The sequence below is a fragment of the Rhyacophila brunnea genome, unplaced genomic scaffold (assembly GCF_057557595.1).
Source record: "Rhyacophila brunnea isolate RB1 unplaced genomic scaffold, BYU_Rbru_1.0 scaffold_17, whole genome shotgun sequence".
Taxonomy (NCBI): domain Eukaryota; kingdom Metazoa; phylum Arthropoda; class Insecta; order Trichoptera; family Rhyacophilidae; genus Rhyacophila; species Rhyacophila brunnea.
The window spans coordinates 22,169,813-22,197,083 of NW_028232827.1; the positions used below are offsets into that span (position 1 = coordinate 22,169,813).

Here is a 27,271-nt window from a genome sequence, read left to right on the forward strand (position 1 = left end):
AGATTGTTTTTCACAAAACAGTCATTTCACCTTTCATGGTAGATTTTTATACACGATTAAGGTTTAAAAGCTATTTTAATGTTTAAGTTTAAGGTGAATGCAATAGTAGGCGGGCGGTGGTCCAAAGTTTGGGAAGCTCTGTAATTTAGATAGAAAACTAGAAATAAATCCTGATGGTCAATAAAAAAATAAATAATCATCGATTGAACGAATGATTTAAGTTGACTGAACGGTTCAATGCACCTTTATAATGGAAATGCGACAACTTAAAATATCAATCATTGAATCACATCTCTTTTGCTATAGGTATTAAACAATCCGTCCGTATTGCTATGACAACGTGCATATTTTCAAAGTTTGCTTTTCATTTAATTATTAGTTGGAACATTCTAAAAGCAAAGTTCTCTTTTTAGTAAGTATATATTTTGATTTTAAGGACACACTACATTTTTGTCAAGTAATTCATAACGATGATTGTGTTAAACTAAAAGGGAAGTGACAAGTTTAGTATAGAATATAATCCACAATTTATCCAATAACACAAAAGGTTTATCGTATGTATTAAAGATAAAATTGCTACAAAAGAAAACGTGGTATATATCTGGGAAGTCACTATGAGTATTGTAACCGGGCAGCTCTGTGTAGGACAGTTAGTTGTAGATAGGGTTGGGATAACATTAACGGTTCATACTAAATTGAAAAGAGTAAGTATAACGTTTGATAATTATAAAAATTAATAACTATATATTACAAAATGATTAGAGAACTTAAAAGTGGAAAAGATAGCCTCCGATTTTGAGAGAAACATAATGAATATGAAAAGACAATTAGGTAGATACTTAATGAGAATTTGATAATATTATGGAACAAGCGTTTAATAGTCATCTGCAATGTGGAGGATTCAAAAAACAAAGAAAGATTGTGTAATATTTGTGGTGATAAATTATTTACGTTAATAAAAGGGTAGAACTATCATCACGTCATGAACTATTTACAAAATAATAATAAAGACCGTATAAATCCACTTAAATTGAAACGGTATAAGTATATTTATTACAATGTAGGATTTGTTCACCAGTTTACTTTGGTCAAAAAGGTGTAAATTTTAGTTAGCACAGACAATTTATTTATGGGGGTCCATTTTGAAAGGAATATTCATAATATTTTTTATTAATGTTCAAAGTGGGGGGAGGAAACGGGTTTAACAAAACCTAGCAGGTGCCTACACGCTGAACATCGTAGTTTTACAGGTACGTTCACCCTACCCAGATACTCCCACTATGTATCTAGCGATAAACACGTGACATGCAAGTATATCTAAGAGTTTTCACCTACAACGTATTGCAAGCTGTCGCATCCACAGGTGGTTATCGAATGCGCGTGGTTTAACGTCATTCATAATAATTAGGATCGTTAGTGTCCATTTGTGTTGTCCGCGCTGTCTTGCATTTTAGATAAGGTAATACCCAGAAGAGGGGGGGCAGGCCGTTGAAAAGGCTGTTAGACAACTATTCACCCGGGTCACGATCATCAGTCATGAGGTACTGACGAAGAATAAGTAGAAGTAATATTTCATTTACCTAAATATTCTACATTTGTCGAGTATCTATAGTCTAAGCTCTAAGTATTTGTCCGTATCCGGAGGGGGGTAGAGACCCGCATACCCTCTCCTTTGTGTGCGCGCCTGACCAGTACAAGTAATCCCAATTGCAAACATAACATTTCTTTATGCCTGCTTCTCATTCAAGATTATCTCAAAACGAGGAAATTTTTGCTAATTGGGATCAAGAGGTCCGGGTTATATCTTGGTTGACAAAAGAGAACTAGGCCCAGATTCGCACAAACTTGTCGTTGCTAATGGATGATACAGCGTGCTTTTCTATTAAGTTTTGGGAAGGCATAGAATATGTACAAAATCTCTACTAAAGTCATGTTTTCAAATTGCATTTCAGGGAGAATTGATTCCTATTATGCATACACTATAATGTTTTCCGTCTTTGTCGCACGCCTAAAATCTCATCTCGCACAGGTTGGGAGCCAATGGGTTAGTAAGATGGAGATTAGAAAAAGATAGCTCAAGTATATACAATGTTTTATTACGACTTCCATGTAAGTAGTGTATTATCGATTTGTAGTTTTTTTTAATTACCTATCTGCAATATTAATAGAGATAACATAAAATTAGATTTTCACAATAATTACTACTTAAGTATTTTATTAACAGAAAGTAAATGATAGAATACGACGGGAAAAAGATGGATACGCATTGACACTCTGATAAATGTAATTCTTCGCTAAACACACCGAACAGCGCAATGAATGACTCAGGATAAGGTGTTTCCTGAACTTTTTAAATTATATTTTTAAAATTTTACTAAGAATAATAGATAATCATTTATCACATCGATATTTTAGATATAGATATGGACATGCCTTATGATAAGGCTAATCTTATCAAATCTGCCTAAAATATAGTAAGCGAGTAATATAACTGAGCCAACAAAGGTGTGTTAGTGTTATTTACTGATTGCAAAAGAAGGATGAAGTAATAGGATTTTTGTCTTCTGAAATCAGTGTTTTCTTTTAATACAGCCTAGAAATTACAAGAAAAATACAAATATAAAAAGTATTATCAAGTACCTACCAAAGATGCTGAAAACCTCCTTATAGAGATGGAGCCTAAATATATGAAATTGACGCAAAAAAGGACTACCGATTAAGTTAGCTACAAACAATATGATTTCGCGTTACAGGTTCATTTGGAGAGAACTTCACACTACAGCTGACATGTATTTGCCAATTTGCATGACGTATACAAAGAAAAATCTTGACGAGTAGATAAGCAGCCAGTAATAAAACTAGATTTCGGCATTATTATTAAGTATTAGTTGAAAAGTATAACTTCAAATAAAACCCACAGAACAGATAATAAATAGAATTCCGATAGGCTATATTCAATACGCTACGTTTTGAACGTGTGAGTGTCCTACCAAAATGAAACACGCATTATGCACGTGCAATAGTGTGTGTAATATCTACACCAATAATAAATGAGCGTCAATGCATAAACCGATAGCAGTTGTCAGAATTCGACGTATGACGTATTCTTGACATGTGTTTAAGTTTATCCAGGATTCTTCCTTACACGAGATTGGTTACCTGCTACTCCTCACACGTTGGGTATTTCAGTTCCCATTATTTTTAAGTTCCCTGGTAAAACCGTTTATAACTGCACTCGAGTAAGTGATCAAAATGAATATACAAAATGACCGCCATATTACGTGAATAAGAAATCGGAACAGCAACTGAGCGATGTTAAAGATCTACCATTGTAAGTTGGCAGCCGGTCGAATTTGAAACTAAAATTGTCTATCGAGGATAAATGTGTTACAAATGCCATTTAATTTTACAACATGTTTCTCGAATTATGGATTGCATAATATTTGTACAGAAATCTACTACCAATAAAAAATTATAAATTACCATTTTTTTGTTAGTTATGGTAATATTCTCAATGTCATACTAGCGCCCTCGCTGAAATGCCAATTTATGATGATAGATCTATAGTATTTACAGAGTTTACCATCTAAACTATACTACAGGTGTTTGCTAAATAATTTCAAATGTCATATAATATAACATAAAATAGCGTAGGTAGATGTATACCTATAAGACTCCTTCTATTCATAATATATTTTTTTGATAATTACTCAGTTACTTAACTCATGAACGAGAATATAATTAATTAATCAGTTATGTACTTATTTAATTAATATTTAGTTTGTTGGCAAGCTTTTTACGACAATTGGCACGTTGCCATGTTTGATAATGTATTTATTATCTATGCCAGTTGAAATGTTTACAACAAAATCAATACATGTGTTTACTTGTATTTTAATTAATGAAATCTAAGTATATAATAGATGGAGAGGTGAATGTGCTTATTCGAAAAACGCTAGAAGATATCTCAAAAATTTAATTATGTAGTTGACTTAGGTACTTTTTTTCAAAAATGATTACGTCTGTACCTACATGTCTCATTACTGATGCAAATTATAAAGATAAAGTGAGTTTGAGCATGGTAAGTAATTAAAAAAGAGAGCATTTTTTATAGATGCGATTACAGTAACTATAAACCTACTTATTATTTTAATTTCTATGCAAACTAGAAGCATTTTTTTTGCAACTTGGCACGGTGATATAATTTAATTTTAAATGCATTATGAAATTACCTACACATTATAAACGTATTATGTAGACAAGTAGAATTATTATTGTGAACGTAAATTCTTTGTACTTATTACGTTATAAAATGCGTCGTAATACCAACGTCAGGTGTTTTTTACTGTATTATGCTAAAACATCATGTTCGCTAATCTGTGCAGTACTAATGAAGCTTGGACGAAAACAACATACAGATTTTCAAATAGCAATCAGCTCTTTGGCGAAGTTGATTTATTTTAATTGAAAGCGACATATAATTGCAAATAATGATGTTCTAGATCTAGAATCTAGAGCATTGAACATTAAATTTATTTGTAACCCTTCAGTCGTTCTAAATGCTTTCCGGGCTTACATTTTAATACACTTCAAGTACTATCTCATCGGTAAAAATGACAGCTTCGGCAAGGAGCTGATTGATGATAATTCGTTTCAACGTTAATGTTTGTCTGCCACTTGAAAATCTGTATGTTGTTGTCATGATGTTTTTCAGTAAAAAGAAGGCCTGATGGTATCGTGGAAATTACATGCAACGTGGGCCAATATGCCAAAAATATTACGATGTCGTAGAGACCGACAAGTTTAACGTGAGAGTCTGCTGCATAGTTGCCACATTGTAGCGTAGCCCCACGTTTAACTCGTCGGTCTCTAGGTTTGAAGGTGAAAAACGTTCGTGTACTAAAGTTATACAATATATTGTGTAGGTAGGCCTATAGCGTCGTGGGTCCCGGGTTCGAATCCTGGGTCTGGCAAGTATAAATAGATAATATTGTTTTTCAATTTGTGCATAAGACCTAATAGGTTGAGCAAGTGGCTAACGTTCATTTCTCGTAAAAACAAAAAATCTGTTTATAGGTATAAACCTCCACTCTGTGGGGGCCCATACATTATGATCTATTAAGATCGGGCATGGTCAAAGAAGATTATAATCAGCATAAAACAAGATGGCAACACTTCATAGGGGTATGTTCGTCCTGGGTTTGGGGCAAGTGACGTTCCGTGAGTATTGGCAGATAATGCACTGCATGTGGGCGGCGCATTCAAAGGGGGCGGCGAATTAAGAAAAAAAAATGCGAATACTGATGTTTTACTTTTTTAACAATACTTTTGTTTTCGATATGACGGGCCTGCGGATATAAAACTTTTTCACCTGCAATTCTATCCAGATAGACTTCGAAATGTGTACATATGTACACAATTTTAAAGATGTTCATTTGCATCTTTCCATTTAAGATCGTATGAAAATATCGCAACTATGAACCTGCATAGGTACAATTTAAGGCTGAGAAGTGGTAGGGAGTCCTGTCCGCTTACGGGCTGTACTTTGCCCTGAGGACGTCACTGTGCACATACTTGTACAATGTACAATTATACAATGTAAATTGTGCAGTTTGTAACGCAAATATACAAAACAAGCCACGCAGCTAATAATAATGAGTAATATACTTATGTTGAATGTATGGTGAGGGGGAGGGGGTGCTAATCACAAATCCTGCAAAATTAAATTAAATGGCATGTTGTGCGTATGTGGGGATAGTTCTATTGATACATAAATCGTGAAATGAGTGTGATTTTTGGGCAAATGATTAAGTGTTACTTACGCGGAGGTACTATGTTTTAATTATTGATCCAGCATTTTTACTGTCTGTTATTACTACCGATCTACACTTCATCAACTAATTAAATATACTTACCTACTTAGTACAATAATAGTTGGTATGTACAAAATGTGCACCTATTTGTGTATTTTCTACACTACAGTAATATTATGAAATTATCTACATACTCTTATTTTTAATTATTCTTACAGCTTACACAATTATATTGTAATTAATTAATATAATCATGAAATATTATGTCGAAAATGACGTCGCACACAATTATTTTTACATACATTTACATAATATTAAAATTAATTATGTTCCGATTTTATAATTCAACAAAATAAAAGTAACATGCAATCTATCAATGTAACAAAAAAAACTCTGGTAATACTTAATAGGTATGTAATTAATTATACTGCAGCATATATAATATTAGTGATGATAATATTGTACAATGTGAATTAATACTGCACGTTCCTACATTTTTTTTAGAATTTTGTGTTATTGTTTAGAGTTTAGGTGCAATAATTGTATTTTATAAGGGATTGATAATAATTATCCCTTCTTACGTACATATAACAGCAGTCTCCATCCGTTGTGAAGGATTTGTTTTCTTAACACACAATACAGAACTAACTAAAAAAACTTTTGTCTTAGAATTATTTTTTAGAGTTCACATTATGACAAGTAATACGGTTTGCACACTTGGAACCAAAACACATGTCAACTGAATCAATTATTGGAACTGAGCCGGCTTCGAACGTGTATTTTTAATTATACATCACACACATTGTTGGCTAGCAGAAGACCACGGTGACACACATGCGGTAACTCGCACAATTTATTATTATTTACTTCAAGTAGTGTTCTTTGATGCACAAAAACAAAATAGCAAAAGAAACCGCGGCATAGATCACTCCCGCAACACGAGAACACCGCGCAACTGGCGGCGATAGACTGAAGTTTTTTGAGTGTAGTAAAAAGTACGGGACACTGGATGACTGTGTGGGTTTCGTCTATACATGCGTCTGGGACAGGTGCTCTCAATGCGCAAGACGTAGGCGGAGAACGGTAAGAAAAGGTATTTTAATAAAATTACATAATATATAAATACAGGTACATCCTATCCAAACTACGTCGTCACTATCCAAACATTTTCAACTTGCGTATTAAAAGAATAATTTTTTTAACGTATTTCATTGCGTGTATACTGTAATTTTCTTTATAAAAGATGAATTATTCTTCATATAATAAAAACAATAGAGGTTTCTCATCAATCGTCAATCAATAAATTCTACATACCTATCAATAATTTGTAATTGCGTATCTACATAATGTTACATAGGTATACGCAGTGGCGGCTCGACGACTTTCTAGGTGGTGGGGTTAAGCCATTAATATTATTAAATATACATACTTTCTCATATTATACATTATGTACCAAGCTATGTATAATAATATTATAATTAAGTAATGCGGAAAATAATATTTATCTGAATAAATAATATGATTACCTGAGTCGTTACTTAATCACATCTAAAAAGCGAGCTTAAAAATAATAAATAAATTAATAATAATTATTTTTATATACTTACCATCATCAGTTTTGAATAACGACATACAGCGAGCATTTTTACTCACCTAGGGGTCATATGATTCGCCCCTCAGTATGCGTAAACTAACACAAATGCATTCACATACTTTATATAGAAGGAGATTAATTTGTACCGCGGTGACGGGATGGGTTTGATTGACCCCAATAAACGCTATGGCTTTATTAATTTGTCCATAGGTGTCACAATGAAATAGAGCGTATTTAATTTAATTAATTATTTTAATACCACGTAATCATCATTATGTTATTCCATAATTTATGAGCATTGCTTTTTTTTTATTTGTATAATAATAATATCTCTATAAAATTGCAACTGGTTTAGATGGATAAAATAAATTAAATAGTTCATTTAATCATGTTATTAAGTAGGTATATTATGACAATGATAAAACTATCGGACGTGTATTTTTGACATGATAACGATGTGGGGATGGTCCCTTTGAACCCTTAAGGTAGAGCCGCCCCTGGGTATAAGATATGTGTGCATTTTGGCCAGGGAACACAAATTAATAGGAACTGGCTTACCCTTCTGCGTGTGGTATAACAAGCTAGCGATCTCGAGTGTGGAAAAATATGGTATAAACATAAACACGTGTTAAATAATATGCTATTTTCAATAGTTACATAATAATTGCATTTACCATGTCACATTAATATAACGTGCTGTCAGTGTTTGGGAACAGTCTACGCAGTTTTTTCTACCAGGGTTTTATGGCTGCCAGGCCATCAATTACTCTGCTTCAGAATCTTGGTCCATGGCGATGGCTTTTAGAATCATATTTATTAATCTATTCTGTAATTTTGGCATTGACCCTTGGCCGAAATAAAGAAATGTAGACTTCCATCAATATGGAATAAAATGCTATTTTCCAGTTATTATTATTGAATTATCAATCAATTTATTACACGCATAAAAACTATAAATTAAAAGTTTAATTCGTTTACTTGACATGATAAGTATGTAAAACACATATAAATAATGTACTTTATTACGTAGTATTATAAAAAATATAGACGAACTGATATTTACAAAAACGAAAAATAGAGAACGACACAAAGAGATAATATTTTTAATTTTTAGAATTTTTAAACAATTTCCATCTGAATTCATTCATACAAGTGGAATATTATATCTAACGCAATTTTATCCAATAAGTTATTGCCAATGACTGCCCTCACAATTTGCATCAGGAATGGCATGTTATTTCTTTATTTTGAGAAAACATATAACTTATGCTCCCAATTTCCTCTAAAGTATCAATCCCATGTTAGATCCTAATAAAATCATATGGGCCTCCACAGAGTGGAGCTTTGTATTAGCAGATTTATGTTTTTAAGAGAAATTGATTTTAACCACTTGCTCTACATAGTATTAGGTTCGTACTCTCACTCAAACACAAATTTAAAAACAATATTTGTGTGTACTTGCCAGACCCAGGATTCGAACCTGGGACCCACGCCGTTATGGAATGACGCTTAAGCACCATGGCCATCGTGGGCGTATCAATAAGCAATGTTTTAATCTGATGATCTGTATTTTTCTATATGTTTATAAACATGATCGACCACGACAATACTATAATACGAGTATCATATCGTATAATATGAAATAAGTCTAATGAAACAAAATAAGTCTTTTGTATGCCATGAAAAATCTAAATTGATAATTTATAAAATTGAATTAGAGTATACCGTGGGTTTTTCTTCTATAACAGTCAATTATAATTAACGTCACATTTTTTTTTTGCCTCAGCTTGATTCATAATTTTATCAGTTTGCGATGGTATCCTACAGGATGTAGTGTAATTTTTGATAACATTTTTTAATAATTATTACAATTTTATTTTCCATTGTATACATTATCGCACTATTTAATGGACATAAATGAAATAATAATGTTTAAACTTTGTGCAGATTTATTGTTTTCTGTCAACTATCACATTTCACATAAATTTTATAGTGACAGGATTTTGGCATGGTTGAAGTGATAACTATAAAAAAATGGATACAAGTCTGTTTACTGGAAGTCAGGCGGGAACAGCGGCAATTTTCATGGCCAATTTAGGGAAAATTCATCAATTTAAGAATAATAACCTAACCTAACCTAACAAATGATCCAGTATATCGGATATTTTCAATATTTATTTGCCGCTGGCTTCCAATAAATAGACAATTACCAAAAATGAATATACTCCGTACTATCAATATGCATTGTTTATAAATAAATATGAAGTACCGACCTGTTTTGAGATTTTGCGTTGGGCACTTACTTGCGTCATGTTATTTGCAATTTTACGTGGTTGATCATCTAACATTTAGCTAAAAATGGTGGTTCATTCTATCAAAAAACTGTAATTAGGGTTGTAACATCAATCTCCGTTAAATTAATTCCATATAATTTAATTATTATCCTCAGTAACCTTCTTTAAGCTATACCATTATAATACACTTATCTCTTTATAGAATAAGGTTTTCTTTGACCTTTTTGATTTTTTGGATTAAAAATATTATTTAAGAAAGTAAGCGACCTCTCATTTTACCTGCCCTAAACTGTGAATAAGCATGTGTAGACAATTGAGTTTCCGACCCACACAAATAAAAGCGTCGGCTGCGGTCACTATGGCGGTAAAAAGAATTCGCCTCTGGACAAGCACTTTTATTTTCAAAAAACGTGGAACAAAACAAAAAATGAATTAATTTCCAGCACAGATTACCAATGAATTTTGGTATGTTCTAATTTATTATGTAAGGTAGAGGCGGGCGAAGCTAAGGCGTTCGAAATTCGAAAAATTCTTATAAACAAAGGACATTATAAGAATTTTTAAATTTTGTAGATGAAATTTAAGAACAATAGTGTTAGTAGGTAATCCAATTTCAAAATTTCCATAGGACAAAGAAATTTCATACCTATTCTTTATTTGGTAAGTATTTTGTTCCGTTATAATATAAAAATTCCAAATTCAAATTATTTGAATTTGGAATTTCTATATTATAACGGAACTAAATACTTACCAAATAAAGAATAGGTATGAAATTAATCAAATAAGTATAAAAAGAAATACGATTGACGTTGATAAATTAAATTATGGATAGTCATTATTATAATCATAATATTGTCTGGTCCGTAATTCAAATTCCCGGGGCACATTCTTCAAATTTCAAATACTTAATGAATAAATCAGGACATTTTGAATTTTAATTTAAAAGTCTTAGGTATTATAAAAAAACACTAGTTGCGTGCGCATGCTTATCAAGTTCCAAGAAACTGATACATTATAAAATATGCAAATTGCCATATGAATGTTTTCATAGAAACGCTTTTATTACTTTAAAAGCTGTTGTCTACCAATGTACCAATACATCTTCTGTCGACATCAAAAAACATTAAGTATTAATTATAATAGGTAGGTACCTACGCAGTTTTAATCTAGACGTAAAAAATGATATTATAATTTAAAAAAAATTGTTGTTTTTTTTTGCACTCTTTACTATTATACTGATACGCCTCTTTCCCTGATTACCTAGCATACAATTTGATCCAAAATGATATTTACTTGTATTAATATATGTAGATAGTAATAAATAAATAGACATGTAATATATGTAAAAAAAATATTTTTAGAATATATTAAGTAAGTCCTTACATCATTTTCATCCTAGAGCCGGAGTGCAAAGTGATGAAGCATATTCTTATACGTACAGTGTGAGTATTAAATTAATACCATCGACTGAGGGTACTTGGTGACATTTGGTTTTAAATTATAAATGACAAATGTCTTAATAAAATATGACATAAAAAACTATGCACCAGGGGTTCGTCTTTTGACATCTTTAGACATCAGTGTAATCTAATCTATTTTATATTCATTAGTGTTACATCCAGTGGCGTGCGGACTATAGATGCTGTGGATGCGGCGCATCCCGAAATTATTAAAATACATTTTTACAGTTAATTCTTGATTTACTTACTAATTGTGTTGAAGAATTAAACTATTTATTTTGAAAAGCATCCCTTGTCTTAGAAGTCGCCGCACGCCCGGGTTACGTCATGTGCATTATACTAAATTTTTTTTTTTATTTTGTTAACTGTCAATTCATGGTGGAACTGCATTGTATTGTTGTTTAATTTAATAAAACGCATTTTTTTGTAGTACTTATTCCACTTTTTGAAAATTTTTGAAAATTTTTAGTTGAAAATCTCTCTCTGAGGTGGACGAAACCGGTCCTAATTTATTGATTAAAAGTGGAATAAGTACTACAAAAAAAAATGCGTTTTATTAAATTAAATAATACTAAATTAACATAATAAAATATATAATTTAAAGGTAAAGGAACTTCCCAAGTACCCATTTTACTTTCAAGTACATCACCAGTTACTTATTATACTTAGTATTGTAAAATATAGAAAGAATAATAATTATGCATGAGCATAATCCGAAAAAATAAGTAATAATGTAATCGATATTTCGGTGATTTCGGAAAGCAGATGTTAACCTAATAATGCGCAGGTGGTCAGCGAAACCTGCAGATCATTTTTGAGTAAACAAATCTACAATGGCAAGGAAAAATAATGGTAGGTACCAACTCTGCTTACGGCGAAAAGAAACCGGCCGGTGTTGGTTTGGTCAAAGGGTTCAGTTACCTGCGAGTTCATTTTTGAATCGCGCCATAATAAATTTTATTGTATGTTGAATTTTAATTGTGGAAAGATCATTTCAAACCTAAAATGTAATTTAGAATTTAATCTGTAGTAATATTTTATATAACATTTCAGGGAATCCAAAATCAACGAATATATCAGGTACATAGGTAATACATACTTGAAGTTTGTTGAAGAGTGTGATTTCGGAAGTTTGGTGACTGAAGAAATTCTCTTGCGGAACAGATGATGGAAAGGAAACTTACCTGAAAAAAGAAAACAAACTATTGTAGAAACACTCGAAAATAAAATGTTCTATAGATGAGATAAAACAATATCTCGTGATGATGTTCTTTAGATATTATGAACTATAAAATGTATAGTGGTGGGCCGTGGGAACTATGACCTCCCGAGGGCAGGGGACCAGTGGTGTAGTGGGGCCGAAGAGCGTTCACGACTTCTTTAAACAGTTATCATTAAATTTATTATTTTACACACAAAAATTATTTTGAATCACAGGAATACGTAGGTATAGAAAATTGCGCCGTTGTTATTTTTAACCTGAAAAAAATAAAGAGCTTAAATAGACCTTTTCATACTACTTAGTAAACTGGGAGTAAACATCCATTCGAAAGAAGCGATCAGTCATTACAATTCCGAAAAAGTGATAATAAGAAAATATATTAAGTATTGCGTTTTTTACTTAAAGCGATAAATTTCAAAATTTAGTGTACTTACCTACCAAAATATCACAATATTAAAGAATGTGCATTTTTTTTAATGGTTTAGGGTGGAAGGTTGGGGGGTGATTTTTTAAAAAATCAGCGACCCGGCAATGCTTTATTTAGTACTACAACACTGCCCGACAGAATATGAAGGTTATGTTCTGCTAAGGCAAGTAATCCATAGAAGGCGGCGTAGCGCGGGTGTAGCAAATCAAATCCCTTGATCGTTTTATCTAGATACCTACGGTAAGAATGACGGGAAATTGAACTATTTTATTTCATTTATTATTAAACCAACCCTCAGACATCGGAGTCTTTAGGTAGGTACATGGGGGTATGAGGAGCTGAAAGGTTTGAAGGCCCCCTTGTGAAAATGTTGCCTGTACGATAAACCGCCATTAGGTATTACAAAATAAAAACAGAATAGGTTGCGAATATTTTTTTTGCTTCTTGAAAACCCACTATTGCTCTCAAAAGTTTCAATATTCGTAATCGTTCCTACATTTTCATTGCTACTGTCCGACAACAAGAGCTCGTCGATAACAGGAAGTCGCTGAAGTCGCATATAGAAGACTTCTCCGTGACGTACCTGCCATGGCGGCAACACGTGTTTAAATAATGTATCGGCTCTATTTATGCGACTCCTTTTCTTCTTCGCAATAAGCCAACATTTTACTAATAATAATTCTAACATCACTCCTGATCGTTTTAGATATATTTTTTATTATACAAAGCATCAAATTACGTAAATTGATAGAGTACACCACGGAAGCGTAAAATGAAATGATAAATTTGGAGGCGTTCCTCATTTGAATACGGAAGTGCGATTAACTGTACAGGAGAGACTTGTTAGTTCACAGTTTCAACACGTGGACAAGAAATTCTTGTTCGATAATAAGCATCGCACGTCCTGCCTGGCCCCACGGGACGTCACTGAGCAGTATCATATTATAATTAATTATTATGATTAGTTATGCATCCCAGACAGCGTGGTGTTTACAATAATATTCAAAATATACACTAAGAGAAGTCTCGAATACACTTTTATTACTCATATAATACTGCGATTGCTTGCTTTTTGCAAACGTAATTTATAATCAAGAAGTTCAAAGTATCAATCGTATGCGAGATTCAAGGAAAATATTATTACGTTCCATTGTATGTACCTACTAAGTATATTTTAAAGAGACTGCATATTCACCAGGCACCGAAGTGAAGTTGGCAATGATATGCCTTCAAAAATATTGACCAACTCGACAATTAGATTAATTTTATTGCTATGCGTAACAGTGACGTCCCGTGGGGGTAGGCAGATTGAGCGTCGCTTGGGGGCGGCAGATACTCGAAGGGCGGCAAATCGAGGAGAATTATTTGGTATTATATAGAAATAGCTACCTATATTAGTTATATTATAACCAGAGCGTTGGAGATGTTTTTTTCCGGATGTTTTTTTTTATCCAGTACTTTAGTATGATGTCACCACGCTTCGCGAGGAATTTTTGTTTTATTTTTGACTGCTCGGTTTCGTATAAAAATGCCAATAAAAAATATTTTTACTACTCTTTGCACGTAGACACATTATGAATGATAAATGTAAAACACCAAAAATACATAATAAATCAGTCATAATATAATAATATAATGTCATTTACTCAGATTAAAGAGTTCTTTTCATAACAGTTATTATGTAGGTATACGCGCAAAAGCCGTCGCGCTATAGGTGGCGCCGAACAAGCGACGTAGGTAGGTATTGAAATAAAATAATATTACCTATATAGATTTCAACGTTGGTGACGAAACAAGGAGAATTATGGTAGAGATTTATAGGTAGGTACATACTTTAGGTACGTATTTTTTAATTTATCCAAATATTTTTGGCAGTCACTCCCGAGATTTAAAAGTTGCCGGATGTACCTATTGCAAAATAGATATTCATAATGATTATTAATCCATCGACATTTGTCATAACTCATAATCAATTAGTATTCGTGCATATAATAGTATTTACATTAAGTTCCAGCTAATTGTAATAAAAATGTACACTAGTAGGTACCTACCTAGATTATATCGTATTTATCGTGCTGTGAATAACAATACCTTCTTTTAAGTAATTTTTTTGTAAACATATTTTGTGCTGATAATAGTGTGGATTTGGGTATTTTATTTCAATCATCTACGGTTGAGTGTCGAGACTATTAATTAATAGTGTATTTATGATTAAAAAATAGGTTTATATTAAATAAATATTGAGGAAAATTATTGTGTACAATAATAGCATAGAAAAAATGGTGTAAAAATATTACGTCTGCGTAGGTATTACTATTATAAATTAATGTGTCAGACATATAAACCAAATGGCATCTCAGACTCTGGTGATTTGGGTAAGTGTTTAACTAATATTATATTTATTCGCTTATTTATTTATTAATATCTAAAATATTTTTTTTATGATTCAGCTTAGTGGTAGGTATATATTTTGTTAGTAATGTATCCATCCATACCATGCCCCCCACAAGGGGGGGCTGACAGGGCTCTAGCCTGTGTCCCGGGCTCGATAAGTGAAATGAACACATATCACAAATTTGCTCTAATAGCAAAAAATTCACCTGCGGCGCTATTTTCTTCAATAATATTAATATTTAAAATTATGTGGTTGTACAATACAATTAATAATTGTGTAGCGATACTCATAAACTCCATAATTCAAATGGGTGTATTAAAATATACAAAAAAACACTAAATATACACATCAATTTTAACGTGTACACCATTTGGAAAACATTACTGTAGAGCGTCACACTGCCTTTATCCTTAGCGATAGGTAGGGGGGCTGCCAAAGATCCTAGGCTGGGGGCCCGCTTCAGGATGCGGGGGCCATGCTTCATACAACACATTTCTTAGATATTGGAGTAATGAAAGGATGATAAAAAAAATGGGGCGGCATTTTGACGCTGCCTAGGGGCGGCATTTTGTCTAGGGACGTCACTGATGCGTAATAATATATATTTTTATAAATTTAATTCATTGACCATGTCATTTAAACAGAGTAGGGTGAGAGGGTACGGCGGGCTAAGGGACTTAGATTCCGAGGCACTGACTGATTTTGAGTAAGTACTATAAAAAATAAAACAAAAACCATAAATTTCAACTACGATGACAATGTTGAAACATAATTAGGTACCTACGTAAGTATGTTTTTTGTGTGGTTATGCTTATAAAGCTCTCAATGTTATGATGCTCAATTTATGAAGGCACAATTTTAAGATTTAGCATGACTGGTTTTAACTGTTTCGAGGCCCCCGTTTAAATCTTCTGACGAATCCATTGTATCGAAGAAAATCGCCGCTAGCTTGGAAAGGTTCTTACATGGTGAAAGAGAAAGTTGAAGAACATTAGTACGTGGGACCGTTGAAATGAAGATTACAATGTACCTCTATGGTATTGGAGTCAGCGCAGCTGAGTAATTATACGTACAACTGGTGGATCCTCAGAGAAGAGGTCAATACAGAGAATAAAATAGAACGTGACAGATTCTCTATTGTATCCCAAGGTTAAGAAGTGCTAAAGTGTATATAAAGCGCGGGTGCGGGGTCGAATCCCGTGTCATGAAAAATCACATGTCAATCAATAAGTAAGGAAAATGTCCAATTACCTTCCTCATAAAATATCTATTAATATCACCTCCATTCCGTGGATGCCCATAGAGCGAAATAGATAATTTAATCAAATTTACTCAATTGATTATTTTACAACGACAGATGACTCTTTATTGTCACTTGAATCCATCGACTATCGTATAAATTCTCTTATTATATCATTGCTATCTTCACTATATAGTGCAGGGTAAAGAGCCAAATTCAATTTTACTTCACAAACCACCGCCATCTTTAGATTAATAAAGCCTGAGCATAACTAATTGCACAAGCAACGAGTTGTCCACCTTTCAGCTATCAAAATCAGATCCCAGATTGCTTGACATATTGATTCGCCCTTTGTCGTTTCAAATTGAATTATAAAGAATTCTCACACCAAATATAGAAACTATCGGTGTTATTAATAAATAATATAGGTACATTCCTGTTATTCATCAGCTGTCAAAGTCAGACTAGTCCTTCACACAAAAACCGGTGGTAATATTGATTTCCAAAAAAATATGTAGCATTGATCTATGCATTACATTTGTAGAAGGTGTGTTAATGCTAGTGTATTATTTATTAATTAAATTCTACTTAAAGATGGCTAAAAGTATTAAAAAATGCATTGGCATCGTGTTCTGATATATTCTAAAAGTTTCAAATGTCTAGCCTAGTCTGGAAGTTAGTTAAAAATCGATTGCAAGACTTGTACCGGACAAACAACCACCGGACAAATAAGAATACGAGCGAAGAAAAACGTTGTGATAATGGCAAAAGTGACAGCTGTCAAAATAATAATGAAACTCAAGTTCATTTCAGCTTGAGTATGTGTACTTACGATATACTAATTGACCATTTTAACAGATGCTGCATGCATTTCTAAAATCTGCATTAATGTTAGTTACCGTGAATTTAACGGTGACATCTCTGCATCTGGCTCTTAAATAGTTATTAGGTATCAGAATAAAATAATAAATTAAGTCTAGTCAAGTCTTTACAGACAAAATTGACCGCGACTGATGATGAAGCAGGAACGCTAATGACGCGACTGTCAATTTTAAAAGAGCGTTCATTTTGTTATAGGTAAGTCTTATTTTTATCTTTGAAGTTCTAAAATGTACATCTTAATACCGAAATAGTTTGGATGTATACAATCATTACTTATTTCGGCGCAAAGAATATGTTTCAGCAGCTGTGTGTAATAATTGACTCAAAACGGTCCATTTAAGTTGTCTTAGAAACTGTTTGAGATTCTGTCAAAGATTTTCAGACGTCGACAACCAGTGATGTCTACAAATTAGTTAATATTTTCAATTCAAGAAAGAAATAAATTTAAAAAAAAAATGAGAAAACACTAAATTGACAAATATGCTAGCTAGTGGCTAAACTTTAAATTATGTTTAAACTAATAATCTAGGACTATTCAACGCTGACCAACGAACGCCAATAATTATTCACCGAGACAATTCATCGTGTCAATAGAAATATTACTTGAATTGATAGAGCAAAAAATAAATGAACATGTGTATCATACCTACAAGTCTAAATCGAACAGGTTATACAAATAGAAACGGCTATTTAAGTTTCTGTGTTGTTTAGTATTTCGTGACATTTTTGGAGGTCGATTTCGGAACTGTTTTGTCTGCACAGGGCTCAAAGAGACCATCGCTCCTTTTCTAGTACTTATTGGGCAGTCGTTAATAACATGCCATACTGTTTGTGAGGTGTTGCCATCACATGGACAATAGTCATCATCCTTAGTTTGATTTTTTTAGATATGCTCTCAATGCTGTGTGGCCTGTTAATATGTGTATGAGTTCGTGTGATTTTTGTATGTTCCTGGCAAGAATGGTGGCGGTGATTATATTTGGAAACTATTTTTGACTATGCTTATCATTGGTGTATTTTTACTATTGCGGTTTCTTTGAAACCGAGAGTTTTGGAAGAAAATTTCGAGACGAGATAGACGAAAGGATTATGGCCAACATCACCGCTTACGTTGACATCTGTACGTATGCAGATGGCCGTACCACAGATCATCGTAAGATATTGTATCGGAAACCAATGACCATATAGCATTGAGATAAAATTCATGTCTAAATAAAGCACTTAAAATACGTAGTAAGAACCACCGGAATATAAGGAAATGGCAGAAGAAAATATGTAAGTAATTAAATTAGAAATACCTACAATCATATCGTATAATTTATATAAAATTCTGTATACTGTACTCGTTAGTATCAAATATTTGTTACCATTCAATATCAAATTAATGTTCTTATTGAATCTAATAAAATTGGAACAGTCTGCAATGGTCCACGAACAACGCGTAATTGTTGATCACTAAGCTATACGGGTATATTTTCCGGTACGATAGCTCGCCGTGAATTATTGTAATACGGCGAAATGTAATACGTACAATTGTATTTATTTTATATAAGGTATAAGCGAATAACATACCTTTCATGGCGTTGTTCACCACCACTGTCTACTGAAGTACAACGCTGAATGTACAGACTACTAAGAGTCTGCGCAGCCAGTCGAAGGGTGCAAGTTATTTCCGGCGCTGGAAACCGAATGGAGTAAGTACCTGTGAGGAAGGAAGGGCTTGCGGGATAAGCATGTATTAAAGGTGACAGCGAAAGGAAATAAGGAGAAGACAGCGGACGGTAGAAAGCGAATCTTGTGTCAGTTTTATATTTAGTCCGTTAGTTCATACTAATAACGAAAAACGCGATAACTAGGTATGTATTTAAATAACTAGGTATTAATTATATTTGAAATTATTGTGACGTAGGTACCTACTCTGTGATATATCTAAGAGTGCAAGGTCTGAACGAAAACTAACCAGAAGAGCGAGTAAGAAAGCATTCAGCACGCGTATAATCTCCGAAAAATGCGGTAGAGTGAAATAGAAGACATATGAATGAAGGAGTTAGGTTTTTAGGACGTGAAGCCGGTTTAGTTTGACGGATGCGCTTAGGGAAAACACTGCGAGAACAATATATATGTTGCTGACACTAACTTGATGAAATTTCAATAGCTCACTGACGATATAAAATTGATCGATGAGTTTAAATTGTGTATTTTCCTAAACATTTAAACACATCAAAAATCATATTTGAACACCTCATTACTTTGAACATCTCGTTTGAAATGGCTTTCCAATAACTACTGAACAGTCGAACATATCATTTTGATAACTAAACGTAAATTATAATTATTTTGTTAAATTCACACAAATTTCTCTGGATGTGCTAGCTGCTAGCAGATCATAATAATATACTCTCTTGAAAAGGTAAGTTTCCAACACTTGTATAACGATTACCTTGGCTCTATAATCCCGTGTGGAGTTTAACCGCCCCCTGTGGAAGTTTTTACACAGCATGATTGTTCCCTATTCACTCAATCATGTGTTTTCTAGAATTACACACACTATCAAAAACTATAAATTATTGTGTTTTCAAGTATGTTTTGAATATTATGAAATGAGCAAAAGCCTGCCTTTGTTGATCATTCAAGCGATCAGCACTGACTTGCGAATCGGTAGTGTTGAATAAAAAATAGCATTGTGATATTACTTTTATTAACATTGTTGTCTTTAACCAATAAGTAATCAATCTGTTATGTGCCGGTTTAAAATAAACAAACTTAAGATTGACCATGTAACCTAATGACACTACATTTTTCTGAAACAAGAACAGCTGTTTCAGTGAACAAAATAAATGACATTAGGTATTCTGACTAAATAATGTCTTACTTGCATTTTTAGTAAATAAAAAAACTATGCGATCCATGGTTATCATAATTGAGTCATGCCTTGATACCAAGCTAAGAAAGCGATAAGTACCACGTTTGTAAAGTTGTCTCTTCTCAAATTTGTAAATTTAACTTGCCATTGAGAGAGCATTGCCTGTTTTCACCTGTATTGTTTCATATTATATCGACATACCCATTCAACTATGTTGGAATTAATTTACAATTTTGATGAAAGGTATTTTAATTAATTAAATATTTGATCATTAATTACCTTCTCTAATCGTCAGATGTTTTTTTATAAACCATGTCAAACAAGATATCAAAAGTTTGCATCGAAATATTATCTACACAATAAATAAAAGCGAGTATCGTCTTTTTTGTATCTAGGTATCTACATCCCTTACAGACTGTTTGTATGGCAAGGTAAAATTTTAAAATTTACCTATAATATAGTATATTTTATAGTGCCAACACTGTACACATCAAAGATCGATTGTGTGGGTCACTGGCCGTTGGGGAAAAAATGTAATCGACAGCCACACGTCATTGTCTATGAGTGTTGACCTGTCAAAATTTCATTAATTTGAAAAAGGCACTCTTGATAGATGAGTAAGTACCCAATTATCTTTATTTATAATGTGCGATAAGTTGCTTAGTCAAATAATTGTAGTTAAATATGTATAATATCTAAACAAGTTAAAATACGATCTCATTTTTATCAAAATAGTAATCAAAAGTTCTGTTCAAAGTGAAACCACAGAATTGTGTTGATTGGGACCGAACGTTTACTAAAATTTTATTATAAAACATACTTTTCATGTTAATACGTTGTATTCAAGACATCTGTATGCACTTTGCATTTTATACGTGTAAGATTTATACGTTGGTACTATTGTAATATACATTTATGAGTAGGTAAAATATTTATATAAGTAGTAATATTATTTAAGTAAGTACCTAGTACCTACCTATAAAATTTTTACATATTATTATCAAATATTATTTCTACTAAATTTTAGAAAGACGCTACGACCCCGTCAATCACTTTAATATTATTTTGGAGCTCCTTGAAGACTCCGATTTGGAAGGCAATTCCGATGATGAAGACATTGATGACAATGGCTGAGAATTTGATGAACCACAGTTCGGTACCCGTTAAGACAGATAGTGAATCTGAAGAAGAGGATAAACCCGTAGTACCAGCAGTTACCAGATGTGTCCAGAGCCTTCCCAACCATGCCTTGGCCACCGTAATGACCGAGTGTTTGGCTTCAAGCATATCACGGATTGTGCAGCTGGTTGGAACAACAGGACAGGCCATCACACGTTCCTCAGTTTCCTCGGCGCCACATTCGCAGTATGAAGGATCATCGGAGTATCCCCATTTCTTCATATTGTTTTTTAATACATATACATAATTTGAAAACATCTCATGCCTATTAAATACACACTAGACAAAATCATTTTGTTGAAAAAATACGACACCTGACGGGACTTGAACCTGTATCTGCTGGATTCGCGCCAGTATGCTTTTCCAATTAAGCTACAGGCATCATATTAAATTACGACGATTTAAACTAGTAGTTGTTACATGAAATGCTTATCGAATTGCGTTATAATATTGTTTTTGGTTCTCCGGTTTGAATACTGCGAAATCCTGCATGCTCCCAGGTGGCAGCTTCCCGTAGGGGTTTAAGCAGGGAACACAGAATTAATAGGAACTGAAATACCTAATGGGTGTGGACTGTGTAGTAACAGGCAACCGATCTCGATTGTGGGAGAATATGGGATAAATTTAAACACATGTCAAGAATACGTCATTCTAAGCCTCTCCTTCGTTCTGATAACTGCTCTCGGTTAATGCACTGACGCTCATTCAATATTGGTGTTTGAAGGTTGCAACACACTATTGTACGTCTATAATGTGTTTCATTTTCGTAGGATACTCACACATTTAAAATCCTGCTTAAAAAATTAGTGTATTTGGGGTATAGATTATCTGAATTATATTTATTAATCGGTTCTGTGGCTATATTTAGCTATTTTCTTCTGAGAACTTGATTATTAGATTTTTAAATACATATGTATGTATGTTTCTGAGGCGCAACCAAATAAAAAGTTAAATTATATTTAAATTGTATAAAAATTATGTACTCCTCTCTTACACGCATACTCACGAGATTTGTACTCAGAGCATTAGGGTAAATTTATGAATTAAAAAATACAAACCTATCTACAGAAATATCGCCAAAACTATCATGCGTCATATGTAGGATAATTTCGTAGTTTTAATTACGTTATTTGTCTTTTCCATTTTCGCCAATATCTCAAGGTTACTTTATTATGTAATACTATAGGATAGGTACAACTGACCATTGCTTGAATAGATAACAATTTCGTAAATAGTATCTTACACTGAAAGGCAGTTCAATTGGACATCGTAGATACAAAGTCAGTTCTAAAAATAAAGCGAATCATAATAAGTGCTTGTAAGTATTATAGGTATAATATATGAACTGAAGTAGGTAAGTAGCTTTCCTTCGATGTGTATTATTATTATTTCCTTTTGGTCTCTATTTATACCGCAATGTGTATATGCGAGAACTACCTATCTACTTTGTATATTATTAATGGGACTTAAATGCTTACAGCCCATCAAAAACACACATGTCGAAATTATTATAGTGTATATACTGAATGACTACAATATTAAGAGTATACAGTATGAATTTTGTAAACGTGTACCTATCTATCCAACTGACTTAGTTTGGTCGATCGCATCACAGGAATTGAATCGTGAAAATGTTAAAAGAGTAGGTATCATACACACATTCAGTTAAAATATAATATGATTTTATTGGGTTTTGAACTACGTGGGATGATTTATTGAAAATTAAGAACTACTGAGGTCAGAAAATATTTAATTTGTATTAATGTAAATACCAATAAGTAGTTTTTAAATTACGAACATGAACATACATAAGTATATTTAGTATGTACCTTAAAGTAGCGAAGGGTGGAGGTAGGCTGTTGAGATCCGACATAAATAGTGCATACTAAACATTGTAAGTCATACGTATTTTTTTCATTGAGTACCTACTACAAATATCAGACAGCATAATTATACAATATATTGTTGGTTAGTATTTTTTAATTCAATTGAAACCTGCGTAAACCGAGCCATAATAGATAACAGTAAAAAATATCCTTCTACGTTATTTTAGATATTTTATAAATATACGAATATTTTTTTATATATTACTAGCTGAAGTACCCGGCTTCGCACAGGGTCGCTTCGTGGTTATATTTATCTTAGATATTTAAAAAATAATAAGAGGTAATTATTTTTTTAATATTAAAATATCTGTGTAATACAATATGGCAATATAAACATAATTCTAATAGGAGTGAAGATCAAACAAAAGAACACTAAATTAAAATCGAATCCAAAATATGAAAACTTTGTAATATGTAATATGTAAAAATGTAGTAAAAAAAATCAAAATTGGATGGAACAAACAAACAACAAACTTTGTATTTTATATAATACTAATTCGGAAACCTTTGCAGGCGTGCGCACAACAACTGACAGAAGTTTCATCGCAATCGGATGAATTGTATAGGAACGCATTCGAATAGAAGAAGAAGATGATTTTCTAATTCAGAAATCTTCGTGGGCACGCGCACGACAACTCACCAAAGTTTCATTGCAATTGGATTGATGGTATAGCAACGTATACGAATAGAAGAAGAAGAAGAAGATGATGATTGTACTAATTCAGAAACCTTCGCGGGCGTGCGCACAACAACTGGTCAAAATTTAATCGCAATCGGATGAATGGTAAAAGAACGCATACGAATAGAAGAAGATAGAATAGAAGAAAAAGATGAAGAAAATGGTTTTATCAATTCAGGAACCTGCGGGCGTGAGCATAACACTTGATCAAAATTTCATTGCAATCAGATGAATGGTATAGGAACGCATACGAATAGAAGAAGAATAAGAAGAAGATGGTTGTACTAATTCAGAAACCTTCGCGGGCGTTGGCACAATTACTGACGAAAATTTTATTGCAATCGGATGAATGGAATAGGAACGCATACGAATAGAAGAATATAGAATAGAAGAAGATGGTTGTACTAATTCAGAAACCTTTGCGGGTGTTACCACAACAACTGATGAAGGTTTCATCGCAATCGGATGAATGGTTTAGGGACCATACGAATAAAAGAAGATAGAATGAAGAAGAAGAAGATGGTTGTGCTAATTCAGAAACCTTTACGGGTGTGCATATAACCACTTACCAAAATTTCATCGCAATCGGATGAATGGTATAGGAACGCATACGGGACAGACTGACAGACAGACAAACAGACAGACAGACATTCATTTTTATATATAAGATATAGCCTATACTTTTTGCGCAAGTGCAAGCAATAAGTTGACAAAGTTTTATCGCAATCGGATGAACGGTATGGCAGCGCATAAAATACGAACAAACAAACCAACAAACAAACAAATATTCATTTTTATATATTAGATTATGGTTCGCAACATGAATTTAAAAAAACAACTGGCAACACTATAATGCAATTCGTACTCCAAATTCAATGAAAACAATAATTAACTATAACTGACAAAGTGTCTCTGTTGGTTTTGTTTATGCAGGGTTTAATTGAATTTTAAAAATTAACATTCACTTATCTGCAATTTATATTCTTAGTGCGATGAAAACAAATAAGTATGACTGACAAAGTTTAGTGTACATTATTAAATTTATATCGGATCTTCACAACCTACCTCCGCTCTTCGCCACTGGTAGGTACCTAATATACAATTAACAGAAAGGAACTGAGAGATAATAATTCTAGTAGCCAGTCTCAACTTCAATATTGTGATAGCCATAAGATAAAATAAAATTTGGACCGACAGTGTAAAATAGTGTAAAACGTAATTTTCGCAGTTTAAACGCATCTAACAGATAACATACTATGTATATCTAAAACATTGATGAATGTATAATAAATGTATTAGGTATACAGAGGAATCGATTAACAGAGATATCATAATTTATTAAGCAGATATAAGTGTACAGTAAAGCAGTCGCGCACCCAGGATTTAGTATTGGGAGGGGGCCCAAGGAGGAGAATGTAAATTAGTCCCATAGGATATTTTTCTTCTTCACAGCCTAATTTCTCGTTTATCGGTATTTTGTCTATTGCACTCGGTGTACCTACACCATGGTCCCCACATCCTGAAACGGGTCCTCAGGCTACGATATTTGGCGTTGCCCCTATCTACCGCTAAGATTAAAGGCAGTGTGAAACACTACATTAACGTTCTTCAAATTGTGTTTCAGTTCAAATTAAGGGTACTTATACAGTGAATTATTGGCGATTTTTAATACATCTACTTAACATAATAATCAAAAAATATATTGCACAATTATATAAGTAATTGGAAATGTTCATGGCCATGAAGTATAATAGCGCCGCAGGCGACTTTTTTACTATTAAAGCTAATTTATGATATGTGTTTATCTCACTTATCTGGTCGACCCTACACGCCGGGCCCCCCACAGCCCGGGCCCGGGTCAGCCCTCCCCAGCCATGACCTACACCACTCCGGAATTCGGGTGGACACCGAGAATTTTTTGACAGTTTCATTAGGGATTGTGTTTCTAAAAAAACCTGACAGTTGACAGACATAGTGTTTCGAAATTTTTGTGTTAGAAATTAAAATCTAAGAATTTTTTTTAAAAAGGGTGCTGGAGAATTATTACAAATCATTTTTTTGCCGTGTCTTTATTTGTCTAAGCCCAAAGGTAGGTATAGTTTGTTGGCTTTGAAGTTCAATGTTTAAAATCATTCTGATAATTTTCATTTTTGGGGGGTGCCAGGGCCCCTTGCCCCCCCCCCTGGGTGCGCCACTGCAGTAAAGCATTGTGTAGTCTTGAATAATTAATAATATTGAACATGAGATATTCATAGAAATTGACTGAAACACACGTAACACTAATAACACTAATAACCCTCGCAGAATCTGTGAATTTGATTTCGTAGTAGATGTGTAGTAGTTTACAAAATGTATTATATAAATAGTCGAGTATCCTCAAGATGTCCCCGAAAACTATCTTAGAAATCCTAACCTAACCTGCCATTGGTAATATTACTTTAGCGGGCAATAATAATTGTGTTCAACCGAATCGAATATTGTTGATATATTATTCAAAATACGCGATTTATGTGGACATTGTTTTATAAATTATTAAAATATGGTCGAGCTGAGCTCGTTCAGCGTTCTTTTGTGTAGGTACTTTATATTTTTTGTATTTAATCTTTATACTTACTTAATGTTTTTCTAATGCTGCTTATATTTATTTGTTTTTAGGTAATACTGTTTTAATACCATTTCTTTGTTTTTGATGTCATGTTGTGAACGTTTTGAATTTTTAATTTACTAAGTTCACTATATGTAAATAAATAAATTTAAATTTGAATTCGAAAACTAAGAAACCTATAGTCTCGAGCTACATGATTGCTTACGCTTTTTAAAAATCTTGATTGCATTGACTAAAGTGATACAAATTTATGCATTACAAAGTCAAAACGAATCGTCTTAAATGACATTCTCATAAAAAATGATTTATACGATTTCCATTATGCCGCATGCGGAATCCGGCAATCAGATGGGCGTGGCGGTTTCGTTCAAAAAGAAGATTATCAGGCGGCGATCAGACTCTTGCACAGGTTATTCAAAAGCTCTCCACGTGGTCGGCGGCTTCGTAACGAAGGCAGTTGAGCTTTCGACCACCTCGGAGGAGAAAATGCGGAATAATTAGATAAATGGTAAGTATGGAGATATTATGGGCACGTGTTACCATTAACAGACTACCACTAGTAAAATTTTGAATATAAGGGGAACACAATGGTGTTTGTATTCATCACTTTTAATACAATTCTGTTGTCACAAGTAGTAAACAATTTGGTGCAATACGTGAATTTTACCTAAATCTAAGTCATGGATTTTGCTTTTAAATAAACAGTAATAAACTAGAGGTTTTCACGAAGTA

The 27,271-nt window shown here is 33.1% G+C and overlaps 1 protein-coding gene across 5 annotated transcripts in view; it reads right to left on the reverse strand.

The window, feature by feature from the left end:
- LOC147073836 (rho guanine nucleotide exchange factor 10-like protein) overlaps positions 1–27,271 on the reverse strand; it is a 532,434-nt gene that overhangs the window by 233,918 nt on the left and 271,245 nt on the right. For 3 of the 5 annotated variants that reach the window (XM_085944728.1, XM_085944726.1, XM_085944725.1), the window contains exon 1: positions 6,399–6,784. The exons of 1 other annotated variant lie outside the window; for it this stretch is intronic. In XM_085944728.1, the coding sequence (XP_085800854.1) occupies positions 6,399–6,417 (19 nt within the window). In that variant the 5' untranslated portion in view covers positions 6,418–6,784. Of the gene's footprint in view, positions 1–6,398; positions 6,785–27,271 lie in introns of those variants that run through there. One more of the 5 variants, XM_085944727.1, reaches the window with a different exon arrangement.